The sequence below is a fragment of the Xyrauchen texanus genome, chromosome 1 (genome assembly GCF_025860055.1).
Source record: "Xyrauchen texanus isolate HMW12.3.18 chromosome 1, RBS_HiC_50CHRs, whole genome shotgun sequence".
NCBI classification, from domain to species: Eukaryota; Metazoa; Chordata; class Actinopteri; order Cypriniformes; family Catostomidae; genus Xyrauchen; species Xyrauchen texanus.
The window spans coordinates 60,672,878-60,686,502 of record NC_068276.1 but is presented as its reverse complement, the minus strand read 5'-3'; the positions used below and the strand labels follow the sequence as shown (position 1 = coordinate 60,686,502).

General features: G+C 40.1%; 1 protein-coding gene across 1 annotated transcript in view; it reads left to right on the top strand.

The window, feature by feature from the left end:
• Positions 1-13,625, top strand: part of LOC127649387 (structural maintenance of chromosomes flexible hinge domain-containing protein 1-like) — a 75,294-nt gene that overhangs the window by 9,484 nt on the left and 52,185 nt on the right. Inside the window, exons 7-20 of the mRNA XM_052134456.1 lie at positions 361-480; positions 560-726; positions 1,163-1,244; positions 1,335-1,545; positions 3,178-3,295; positions 4,641-4,824; positions 8,419-8,490; positions 8,934-9,059; positions 9,200-9,313; positions 9,435-9,541; positions 9,936-10,018; positions 10,319-10,426; positions 12,255-12,332; positions 12,509-12,628. Coding sequence (XP_051990416.1) covers positions 361-480; positions 560-726; positions 1,163-1,244; positions 1,335-1,545; positions 3,178-3,295; positions 4,641-4,824; positions 8,419-8,490; positions 8,934-9,059; positions 9,200-9,313; positions 9,435-9,541; positions 9,936-10,018; positions 10,319-10,426; positions 12,255-12,332; positions 12,509-12,628 — 1,690 coding nt within the window. The remainder of the gene's footprint in view (positions 1-360; positions 481-559; positions 727-1,162; positions 1,245-1,334; positions 1,546-3,177; positions 3,296-4,640; positions 4,825-8,418; positions 8,491-8,933; positions 9,060-9,199; positions 9,314-9,434; positions 9,542-9,935; positions 10,019-10,318; positions 10,427-12,254; positions 12,333-12,508; positions 12,629-13,625) is intronic.

The following is a 13,625-nucleotide window of genomic DNA, read 5'->3' as shown; positions in this document are numbered from 1 at the left end:
AGGTCTCCTAAGCAACCAAATTGGCCCAGTTGCTAGGGAGGGTAGAGTCACATGGGGTAACCTCCTCGTGGTCACAATTAGTGGTTCTCGCTCTCAATGGGGCGTGTGGTGAGTTGTGTGTGGATCGCGGAGAATAGCATGAGCCTCCACATGCTGTGAGTCTCCGCGGTGTCATGCACAACGAGTCACATGATAAGATTCGCGGATTGACGGTCTCAGAAGCGGAGGCAACTGATACTTGTCCTCCGCTACCCAGATTTAGGTGAGTTACCTCGCCATCACGAGGACCTACTAAGTAGTGGGAATTGGGCATTCATTAACATAATACATGTGTATCAATGTTATATGTGCATGTTTCAGATGATCAGTAAACCTGCGGGCTCTCTAGATGTTCATGAGTTTGTAATATCTAAAGAAGAGTTTGAGCGAAAAGAGAAAAACAAGGAAGACATTTACTCTGGCTTCATCAGAAACCGAAAGGTGAGTGAGATACAACTACTTCATCACGTCATCATCGATAATCCCAGTTTTTTTAATGGTTAAAGGTATTTTCTCTCAGCCTGGCGATTTCTCTCACGTCAATGTGAGTGAGGAGCAGTTCCTGCAGTCTGTTGTTCTTGAAGAGGAAGGTAAGGAGAGCTTCACTGCAGTTGTGATCAGCGGCATCCACGCGGAGCACGTCATCTACCTCAAACAACACTTCGATCTGTGGACCAGAGAGTTAGCGTACGTCTTAAACGCACATACACTCAATCATCATTTAGACCAATGGTAGATCATTGTGCGTGATTATCTTAAAGGAGTAGTTCACTCTAAAATGAAAAATTCTCTTTATTCACTCTCATTGTAAATGGTTAATGGTCTGCACTTATATAGCGCTTTTTTTAACCTTAGCGGTTGCCAAAGTGCTTTACACTACGTCCCATTCACACACCAATGACGGCAGAGCGGTTAGCAAGTTTAGATATGTTGCTAAACTCTTTTTGTGGGTATTGAGCAACATCATTTTCATTTGTGAGTACACTGTTCCTTTAATAGTTCATTGAATGATCACAGTTTAAGTCAGCCAATGCTTAATTGTAAAGTAAAAATTATTTGGTTTATTATTATATTATATTTAAGTCCAGTCATGGCCCATTTAATGTTGTTTGTGCAATTTCAGGCACACTTACCATTACTATGTACACGGCGTTGATGGGAACGACAAGAAGATATCAAGAAATGTGTCCAACATTGACATTCAGGTAAAGATGCATGTACGGTATATGAGGCTTCAGGATGCTGGATTCATCCTAGTGTGCATCAGAATGACCTTTTTAATCCCTGTCTCTCAGATCTGTTTGTTTGAGCGCTCCCCTCGTGTTCCCCGCGTGATGAACCTGCGACAGGTGGATAATGACATGCAGACGCTGTATGTGAACGCCAGTGTGTCGACGTTTGAGTTTAAAGCCACTGGAGCTGGAGATTCATTAGTAGAGGGATTGATCAGATATCACCCGTTCCTCTATGATCGAGAAACCTATCCAGTGGATCCATATGCAGCAGGTATTAAGGTTTAAATTATTGACAACTGAATTTAAACTTCCTGTTGGAATATGTGTAGTTTATCTAGAAGTTGATAAATTATAAGTCTTAGTTCAAGAATCTAGATTAAAACATGTCTAGTTTTTAGACATTCTTCTGATTTTAAAGCACACATAGACTTTGATATACCACATGGTGTATCCTTCAAGTAAGAGGTATTTAAATACTATTCTTGCACCTTGAATACATGATTCATATGTTGAGTTTACAAAGGTTAAAAATATTTTGTACAAAAAGAGGATTACTGTTAACATTCTTCTTTTCAAGGTTTCAGGGGCTTTTAGGTCCCTTAACATGCTCAAAAACTCCTGAAAATTTGCACACGCATCAGACTCGTCGGCCATTAGCGCTTGGCAAAAGTTCACATGGGGGGTCAACGGGGGGCTCTCTGCCGACCCCTAGAAAATTTTATTTTTGAGAGGCTCTGTAGCACAGGCCTTTTCACCTACAGTCACTAAACTTTGTACACATATAGATCTCATCAAGCTGGACAACATTCACCCTCACAGTCATAGGCTCTGCCCAACAGGAAGTCTGCCATGTTGCATAGTTTGAAAAACGCATGCTCTGAAATTTGAAATACTCCTCATAGGGAATTCATCTGACTGGCACCAAACGTAGGCAACGTCAAGCCAAAACATTGAAGATGCTGAATTGTGAATGGATTTTTGATGTCTCAAACGGTGTCTCCATGGCAACGTGATAAATTAACAAAAAATAGGAAGAAAGAATTGTCTCATTTCTTCTGTGTGCATCGTTTGAAAAACGCATGCTCTGAAATTTGAAATACTCCTCATAGGGAATTCATCTGACCTATGACAACAACACAAAGACATTTGTTTACATAAAAATTGACCCGTATGTTTGGCCTTGAGGGCCGATTACACTGATGTATCTACTGTGGGTCATGGTCGTAGTGCCACCAACTGGCAGCAGGAAGTGTGGCCCTTACAACAGTCTTTGAAAAAATATAAATGTACATTTACACAAATCTCGTAATTTTTTTTTATGCATTGATTTACTAAAGCTGCCAGGAGGAAATGGGCTCAAGGTGCTTGGGCCTGTTGATTGCTGCTTGCAGCGATATTGTTTTTTGATGTTCTTGTTTTTTTGTCTTGTTTATACCACCTCTGGTATTGGGCAACCATGTTCTATATTTAGGCTACACATCCAGAACAATGTGTTCATGTCAGACATAAAACATGCATCATACTGCAGTAACTGCACTAAAAAGATTTCCGCAGAATTGGGACACGCATCATTCACAGATTTCACATTCCTCTGTGTATTTTGACTAATTTGATCATACCTTTAGCGGCCATTTAGACTGTAGTACTCTCAACTCAGTTAAACATCAAAAATTATTTTCCAACAAAATCAGCACAGAAAGTGCCAAAATAAGTCAGATTGTGTCTGGGACAGGAGTAATTAATGCGCTCAATAGACATGTCTCTGATTGGTTACTTTACTCATTTTTGCAAAATAACACATTGAGGGAAACTAAATCTGGAATTGACACTTGTTACGATTAGTTAATTACTGCAGCCCTACTTGTGTGTATGAGTTATGTTTTCTTGTGTGGTTGTGTTTCAGCTCCTGTAGAGGATGAAGATGAAGAGTGTATTGTTTTGAATTCTGAGGGCCGGGGGAAACGTCCCATCTTTGAGTGCTTCTGGAATGGACGTCTGATCCCCTACACTTCTGTCTCAGAGTAAAACTATCTCACATTCTGACAGCTTTAAACCTCTTAATGCTGTATCACAGTGACATAATCACATTTCTCTGGTGATGCAATTGGAGACCGTATAGATCGATTTATCAGCAATTGACCCATCTTCAAATGTTATTGAGACAATCTTTGAAACATCCCCTCAAAATTAAATTTTTTACGTCCTGAGACCCGAGCATGACTGCTGCATTTTCCATTTTTTTTCTAAAATTGATGTCCACATATGTGGGCAGCGGGACTAAGTTGTAACATTTTGAATCCAATCACTGGTTATCATTGTCCCATATCTGCCAAACTTGTTGAGTGGTCCAAACATCATCTGCAGCCTGAAACGGAGTGAATGCACTCAACTGCATAGAGCAATATAGGATGCACCCTTGCTCCCTATGTAGTGAATGACTTAACCTCCAGTGTATTGTCTGTCTGCACTTGTCCCAGAACAGTTCGAAAAGCACCTTATTTTCATCCTAACTCCATATAAATCCTCTGGATGAAGCCATGTATTCTCAAAATGAAATGCACCGTAAATATAGGAATGCATTTCTAACAGGAAGACTCACAGCTGGAGTGAAATTAAGATGACATTTATTTGATGAACATAAGATAGATAAGTAATGTCTCTCTTTGGCATAAGCTCCGTCTGGCGGTCCAAAGATGTTGTATTCGGAACTGTCATATCCTGCCGGCATGAGGCAGCCTACCCCCATGCGGGATGGGACTCAACAGGTGGTGGTGGGGTGGTGGAGGTTGCCGTGTTAGCACACTGAAACAGCAATGTGATTGATTGTGAGCAGGCTTATAAAGCAATGACTTACATGTGATTGGCTAGGAATTACCCAGCTAATGATGTGATGATGTACAGCTGCTAGTCTTCCCGCTAGAACTACATTGCACTTACATTTACTAATGTTTATGAATATAACCGTAATATACAGAGATAACAAAATTAGCGAAAATGAAGCAAAATGACCCACAGATGTGTTAATGTTGAAAGTTACTCTGTAATGTCCCATTTTCCACATATGTGGACATCATGACAGTCTTGTGTACAGTATTCAGTCGGTTTAAATTAATTTAAATTATGCGTTGCGTATATCAAAGCCAAAATACAACGTCCACACATGTGGACGCGAGTCGCACAAGGTTAATGTAGAACTTACATGTTCATCTATTACAAGTGAAAAATTTGTTTTACCTTCCTGTTGAGGGAGAATATTCCAAACTACTGCTTTGTTCCCATCGAAAAAGATCAATGAATAATTAGTTTCCAATATATCAGAACACTAGATGTAATGAAAGCATGAATGATAATGTGTGTGTGTTTTAGGTTTGAGTGGTGTGCGAGGCCCAAGAAAGCTGGCTCAATACCGCTGGAGTGTTATAACCGCATTTCAGGTGTCCTCTTCGCCAATGACCGATTCCAGGTCAGCACCAACAAACTGACTTTCATGGACCTCGAGCTTCAACTTCGAGACAAAGAGACCATCTTTACCAGAGTGCAAAAGGGCCAGGTACACAAACAAACATCTGGGGCATCCTTTATAATACGTATGTAGGATCAGATTTGATCCTTAGAGCCATGAATTTAATCTTACGTCAAAAGTGAGGAGCAAATGGGGATTTATAAAGGCAGAAACTGACAAGAAAATGTTCTTGTGCATACGGCAACTGACCATGTGTACCAATGGGATTTTTTGTGCTCGTCAGGGCTCGCACAAGCTCCATAAAGTGCTTCAATTTAGCTTTTAGAAATGTAAGGACTGGAATACCTGGAAAATCGGCATGATTTGTTGAAAAGTGCTTAAAAGTGCTTGAAATTAACATGGAAAATATCTATACATTAACCTGCCTGAGAAACGCATCCATTTTCTCCAACTCACAGCGTGCATATTTGAACCACACAAGATTGAAATGGGCCGTCTGACCGACATTAAAAGTGACCTATCACAACACATTTTGTTATTTATGTGACATGGTGGGCCGGGTAAAAAACAAATATCTGTGCTTTGTGTTGTTGTTAAATGTCAACTGAGTCAATATTTACAGTGTTGACACTTGTTCTTCTTAACCTCTGCAATTCGCTCTGGCATGCTGGATATCAGCTTCTGGGCCAAATCCTGACTGATGGAGATCCAATCTTGCCTTATTAGTGCTCGGACTTGATCACAATTTGTGGGCTTCTGCTTGTCCAATCGCCTTTTGAGGATTGACCACAGGTTCTCTATGGGATTAAGATCTGGGGAGTTGCCTGGCCACGGATCCAAAATTTCAATGTAATGATCTCAGAGCCACTTCATTATCACTCTTGCCTTGTGACATGGTACTCCATCATGCTGAAAAATGCACAGATCATCACCAAATTGCTCCTGGATCGTTGGGAGAAGTTGCTCTTGCAGGACGTTTTGATACCATTCTTTATTCATGACAGTGTTTTGGGCAGGATTGTGAGCGAGCCCACTCCCTGTGATGAAGAGCAACCCCACACATGGATGGTCTCAGGATGCTGCACTGTTGGCACGACACAGGACTCATGGTGGCGTTCACGTTTTCTTCTCCAGACTATCGATTTCCCAGATGTCCCAAACAGTCGTAAGGGGGCTTCATCAGAGAAAATGTCTTTGCACCAGTCTTCTGCTGTCCAATCCTTGTACTTCCTGCAGAATTTCAGTCTGTCCTTGATGTTGTTCTTGGAGAGAAGTGGCTTCTTTGCTGCCCTTCTTGACACCAGGCCATTGTCCAAAAGTCTTCGCCTCACTGTGCGTGCAGATGCACTCACACCAACCTGCTGCCAATATTGAGCAGCTCTGCACTGGTGGTGACACGATCCCGTAGCTGACTCCTCAGGAGGAGACGGTCCTGGTGCTTGCTGGACACTCTGGTACGTCCTGAAGCCGCCTTCACTGCAGTTGAAACTCAGCTGAACAACTGAAGCAGAAAACTTTGCGAAACACAACATTTATGTCACTGCCAATACTTTTGGCCAAGGCTGAATGGTATTCATATACAGTATAAGACTACACATCCTATAATATGTAAGATTGTATATTTTATTTTATATTTCACTTTTCAGAATTGTAATCACAGTTTCAGCTTATTAAAAATATACAAATTTCCCTATATGTTATATAATATATATATATTATAATAATTTTTATGTATTGTTTTAAGTAGGGATGTGCGAGGCTAGTCGATTTAATGGTTCTGATGCTGCTAGTCCAAACTGGAATTACTAGTCGGATAATATTTTTCCCTATTAAACTGTTTTTACACATTTACATTTATATTTTTATAGAGGCTGTGCTTAAATTACTGTGATATTAAAGGTGCAATATGTAACATTTAAATTTTTTTTTTGCCAATGTGTGAACAGCTTTTAACACACCTTAAAAAATGAGCCCTTCCCAGACTTCCTAGGTTGCCTGTGAATGCCTGTAGACTGATTTTCATGCGAAGGGAGCGGGTCTCTTTTGCCGGGAAAATCCAAAGGATGTTACGTTTATGTGCGTTCCCGAGAGCCTCATTGCTTCCCTTCCGCTATTCAACAGTGACAACTGTCTACAACGCTAGGTAACGTTATCTAAATGATGACTCCCAACACAACGCCGACTCCTACACAAACTCAGTCTGGGAACGTCGGCAGGGCATTTGATTCCGGGAGGAACATGCGTTCGGATTTGGGAATCAAAACTGACCCTGAATTGTCATTTAGAGGTATTTTTTAAATATAATTTGATCCTTTTTATTGTAAGCAAGCATGTTTAATACATATAAATAATCAGTTTAAAGCTAATGATTAATCGTTGCAATAAGCAAGTTAGTTGCAGCCCTAAAGTGTACCAGCAGGTCCGGGAGCAAATTTTTACTGCTGAGCGAGTTGCACGGTTGTTTTAACCTCAATGTTTGATTAGTATAAATGTTTGTTGTTTACTTTTTGATCAACAACGGACTGTTAACATCAGAAAGGATAATAGAAGACACATTATGAGATGGAGTGCGTGGATCTCATCTTTGGACACACATTACATTGAACGAGTATTGTACAAGTTCTCATGCTCAAATCTTGAGTTTGCAACACTTCAACAGATGTCCAACTGGTCTGTAGCCATGCTGTAAAATGGAGAATGTCGTGAAAACAGTCCCTGGAAAGGTTTAAGCAGAATCAGAGTTGATGTGGTTAATTGCGATGTAAATGCAACTGTGGAATATAATGGCTCAACTAAAGCGATCCATGACAACTCAGGACCCACTGCAGCCAAATTCGAATGTGCGCTCATGAGACACAGCATGCAGTTAAAGAATCTCAGTGCTAAAGTGCTTCCAGTTTATAAAAAACACGATTTCCGTGTAGAATATGCATATTTAATGTAAAAGAACATGCATACCTCTTCTTGGAATTAAGGTTTAGCAAGAATATGGACTTTGGTTGAAGAATGGTGTGGATTTACAGTAAAGGTGGTCAATGAGTGGATTTATTATTGATATTGAAAATGAATAACTGATGATCAGTTATTAAATAGGCAACATTACATGTGCAGAAACGGGTATCCGCACTCACTTTTGTTTTAAAACCTTGCCAACTGCACAAGAACATTTCTTGCACATGCTTTTAAATTGCATTCTGTCTCAACATGTTAGGATGTTTGTGGGCGTTCTGTAGGCAGATTATTTTAAGATGAATTGATATTTATAAAGCGGGATGCACTGGGAAAATATTTTCCATCCTTATGGACATTCTGTAAATCGTTCGAAGAAACGTTTAGGAAACGTTCACATTTTTTTGCCGGCTGTGACTCAGGTGGTAGAACGGGTCGGCCACTAATCGCAGGGTTGGCAGAAGGGTCCTTGGCCAAGTCACTGAACTTGGCCCAAGTTGCTCCCAATGGCAGCTCTGCCATCATTGGTGTGTGAATGTGTGTGTGAATGAGTCGCAGTGTAAAGCGCTTTGGTAACCTCTAAGGTTAAAAAAGGCACTATATAAGTGCAGACCATTTAAGCTTCTTTATAAATGAGCCCCCTGAACTCTATAAAACTCTTAAAAATGCATTTATATGTTGTGATTTGAGCTGATGCCTAGTATTCATGATCTGTATTCATGTGTTAACCAGGAGCAGCGTGTGAAGATCCACAAGGAGTTTACTAGCTGGTTAAAGAAGTGTCACGAGGACTTTGATAAGCAGGTATGTGCCTGTGAATTTTAAAGAGACACTAGTTGCCAAGGTTTGATTGCTCAGAGAAAGTTTCTATTTGGGGCTAAGGGAATGTCAGTTTTGTAACAGTAGAGTGGATGGAAATTTTCCTCCCAGCAGATACCGGATTACCGGGTTTATATTATTGGATATGTCTTTTTAAGGTTAGTTTATCGCACTAAATGTCATGTTTACGTCTTGTGGCTATACCTCTGAAACAATGTTTATGGACTGGCCCCATTCACTTCCATTGGATGTGCTCATACCGTTACTACGGTTTTGTCTTTTTTATTTATTTGTATTTGTTTTTTAATTGAGCTTTCCTTGAAGGTTTCTGATTTTAATTCAAATAAAAAAAAAAACAGATTGCATACACAGATTGACATATTCAGTAGATGACAAACGAATATGTGTGTGTGTGTGTGTGTTTGCAGGTGAAGTTTGAGGGGTTTATGGGTGAGATGTCACGCACAGATGTGGCCATCAAACGCCATCAGTCACCTTGGGCTCGATTCAAAACCATTAAATGGGATGGCAAAACTTACAAGACAGGACAATATGTGAGAACTGATCTATCTATACACATAGTCACAGACAACATGCAAAGACATACATTTGTCTGCATTTTTATGTATATGAAGAACATGCAAACGTTTATGCAAAATAAGTCAAATCTGGAGTTTTTCTTTCACTGTTACAGGTGAAGTCGGTGAAAACTCACCCAATCTTCTTTGGCTCTATAGTTCAGTTTCTGCTCTTTGGAGATCATGAAAAGGACGTGTATGCCACAGGAGGACACGTGCAAGTTGCACTGGTGAGGAAATGTATTACTGTTGCTCTTAAAGCTAACTAACATTGCCATTTTGTTCATGCTGCATATTCAGAGGACAACTGGCTCACCAAAGTCAAAGGGCCTCTGTTTTGTGTTTCCATAGGAACCGAAGGAGTTATATGATGAGCAGAGGATCATTCCCATCTCAAAGATTGACAGACAGGCTACAGCCGTGGCCATTAAAAAGAACATTGATGATGAGTTCGCAAAGTGAGAGCTTACATTTTATTTTCTGTTCAGCTGAAGTGAGGGCAAGCCTTAGCTTCAGTCTAAGAGACAACATAAACTCTTCTGCCAAGAAAGACACAGCTTTGCAGCGGTTAGCTTTTCGTAATGTCAGGTCTTTGTGACTGGAACTCTCTCTCCCTGTCTGTCGCTCCGGTGGCCTTTTAAAGCCCGTCTCCATCGTCACTGAAACTAGACACAGGTGTTTAGTGTTAGCAATCACCAGGTGATGGCCCTTACTGCTTCCTGTCTCCCCAGTGACAGACACATGACCACATCCCGCTCCACAATGACACTTTTTAGCTTTAAAGGCAGTAACAGTGGAGATTTTGTTTTCATGATTTTCTGTGACTGTCTCACACACTCTTGTTATCATTAGACTTCCAGATCGGTTGAGGGTTTCGTGGCCTGAGGGAAACCCATGGAGCGAGAACGACACCCGATCGGCTGGCACACCCTTGGGTAAACTCATATACACAATGGCAATACAATACTTATCGTACATAGACTGTCAAAAACAATCACTAATACATGCATACAAGTAAATAAACTGCGTAAAACATTTGCACATACTGTATGTTTTTCTGCAAAATACATGCCTACATGGTTAGTGAATGAGACCCATTCAAGGGTGCATTTAAGGGGGTTTTAGGGGGACATTGTACCCCTAAATTATCCTTGTGACACCCCAGAAACATCTTGCATTTTAGTATTCAGCCAAATCATTCTTTTTTCTTTTTTTTAACATCTGTTCTCATTCAGGTCCAATTAAAGTGGAGATTTTGAACAAGAAAGGAGAGTCAATATCTCGTCTGCCTGTGACTGGCAATACCAAGAAATTCCTGATTGATCTCAAAGTAATTTGGCACTGTGAGTCTCTCAAACAATTATTGTTGTTTAAAAACCAACTTTGAGAAACCATTTGACCTAATGCAAGTGCTAAGTGTACTTAACCAAATTCAATGTGGTAATTTTGGGGGTAGTATAGTGCAAATGGATCAATGTCAATATTTTAGTATATACTGTCTTGAGACTTGACTTTGATGTTGGCTTGACAAAGCCTTGTCTAAAAGTTTAAACTAGTTTGAAAATGTATAGTTACACAGACAGAAAGACAAAACACCAACTAGCTAGATGGATATATATTCAGACAGAACGGCACGTCTCAAATAAATGGTCTGATACATGGATAGATAGGGAGAGAGAGAGCACTTAAAGGAATATTCCAGGTTCAATACAAGTTAATCTCAATCGACAGCATTTGTGACAAAATTTCATTTCGACTCGCCCCTCCTTTTCTTTAAAAAACAAACAAACATCAAGGTTACAGTGAGGCACTTACAATGGAAGGGAATGGGGTCCATTTTTAAAAAATACTGTTTCAAAGGTTTAGCAACAAGATATGCGTGTAAACATGATTTTAGTGTAATAAAATAGCTTACTTACCTTTTATGAGTACAGTTATAGACAATGTTACAACTTCGTTGCCATGATGATTTAATGTCAATAAACACTAAAATGACAATTTAAACAACTTTACTGCTCAAATAAATTTTAACAGAAGAATTAGTTTAAAGCATATGTAGACAAAGCATCATGAAATTCTTCCCTAGTTCCTTGATTTGAACCCTGAACATTCTCTGGTGTAATTTCTACCGCCGGTGCTTGAGGAACGGGTTGAAGCGATTTGAAGGAGACGCTTCATTTCCGCCGTTTCAGAAGAGAGATCAGCAACTGTTCTAAATAGAAAATGATCAGTCAAACCGTCTCTTTTAGCTGCAGACTTCTCTGTTTGGGGGAGTGTGCCGGCTGCTACAGTAGTGTGGCGTTCCTGAGTGTGCAGTGAAGTTAGCTTGTGCTGTGCGAGTGTATCGGATGAGTTAGGATCCGACTCGGCAAGACGGATCCGTCTCTCCGACATAGGCAGCAAACTGCAGTGCAATTACTGGTCTATGAGAGCATCTTTTCAATGCAGAGCTCCCAAGCAGAATTCAACAATCTGCTGAGAATAATTCAATTAGTGGAGAATTTTAACTTTTTACAGCAGTAAACACCAACCACCGGATAGTACCGTGAGGCTCAGTGTTACCAAACCAATTAAAAACTTCACAACAGTAGAAAAATACAGCCCACAAACGTAGAAAAGCGCTGTCACAGCCTGAGAGGTTGAAGCTTCACTGCTCTGGTAAGCTGCACTTGATGATAATTAATGACTTACAGAATCTATATTGGGCGAGAAAGTGAAAGAGATCGAATGCTGAGCTACTGTGGCTTATCGTCCTCAGAGCTCCGCCTACGTCACCACATGACTTTGTTGGTATATTCTCTTGGTATATGGCGCTGCCATAATCCTCTAGTGCTTAAGCACCGCCTCTGGTGGGCAGGAGGAATGGAACAGAATGAGCATTCCATTGGAGTGTTTGAACATTCCGTCAATGTAAGTCTATGGGAATGTAGGTCAGTTACTAAAGATGTTGCACACTATTCCAGAACAAGGTAATAAGTAAAGTGCCAGGTTTATTGGATACAGCTTGAAAGCTCCAGGAGGAGGTAGTGTTAGACATTTTGTTCTCAGTTTAGGGATCTTGAAAAAAATAAACTAAACCAAGTTTGTAGAATAACAGTGTGCTGTTAATGTAGGATGTCAGCTGCCTTTATACTGATCAGTGGTTTATAATTGGCTGTTTTCTTCCTTCAGCTCCTAAAGGAAACATCCAGACTAACTCTCACATTGGCGTGCATTCCTCCAAGTGGGAGTACTGGTTCAAGGCTATGGGTAAAGATCCAATACATCATCACTATATGTTATTTATATGTGATTCAGTTGAACAGTAGGGTGATTCAAGATGATTTTAAATGTATTTTTATTAATGAAGTGTGGATTTATTTGGACTGTTTTAGTTTGCCAATTATCACTGAACTAGCCCATCCTGTGAATGTTATCTCTTGCAGAGAATCTCAATAAACTTGGGAATTACACACTGCATCTGCAGACTATACTGAGTGACAGCTCCAACAGTGAATGGGCTGGGAAGAGTCTACCTTATTACTCCCTTAAATTCTCTATTAAAGGTAAAATGCACACACACTGAAGCCACACAGCTACTCTTAACCATCAGCCAGCAGCGTTAATTAAAGCAAATAACCCAATTGCAGAGGAACAGTTCAAAGGATTTATTATCAACAGTAAAACCATTCCAGCCCTCTCATTAATATGCGCTCATTTCAGACACTCTGTACAGAACTGCCAGTTTTCTTAAAGAGACAGTACCGATTTTTAGCCCGTGTTCAACAAATCAATGTAAATACTTGTAAATGATACAAAATAGCTTGTGAGGAATAAACATGTAACAAACTAAAATATATGCAATATGGGGCCTGGGTAATTCAGCGAGTATTGACGCTGACTACCATCTTTGGAGTCACGAGTTTGAATCCAGGGCGTGCTGAGTGACTCCAACCAGGTCTCCTAAGCAACCATTTTGGCCCGGTTGCTAAGGAGGGTAGAGTCACATGGGGTAACTTCCTCGTGGTCACTATAATGTGGTTCTCGCTCTCGGTGGGGCGCGTGGTGAGTTGTGCGTGGATGCCGCGGAGAATAGCGTGACGCCTACACACGCGCTAAACAAGCCTCGTGATAAGATGCGCGGATTGACGGTCTCAGACGCGGAGGCAACTGAGATTCGTCCTTGACCACCCGGATTGAGGCGAGTCACTACACCACCACGAGGACTTAGAGTGCATTGGGAATTGGGCATGCCAAATTGGGAATAAGAAAACAAATTATATATATATATATATATATATATATATATATATATATATATATATATACAGTTTATATGCAATATATATACAGTTTATATGCAATATAATATAATATATTTATTGATTTAGTACATGGATTTGTTCATTTTTAAAAGCTAAAATGTGACCAAATGATGAAACTAATAAAATCTCTAGTCTAATCCCAGCTGTAATATTATAACATGAATAGATGAACATATTTTTTTGACCTTTAAAATGAAAATGAGATGCCTACTGCATTTTAAATGATATGCATGTCAAT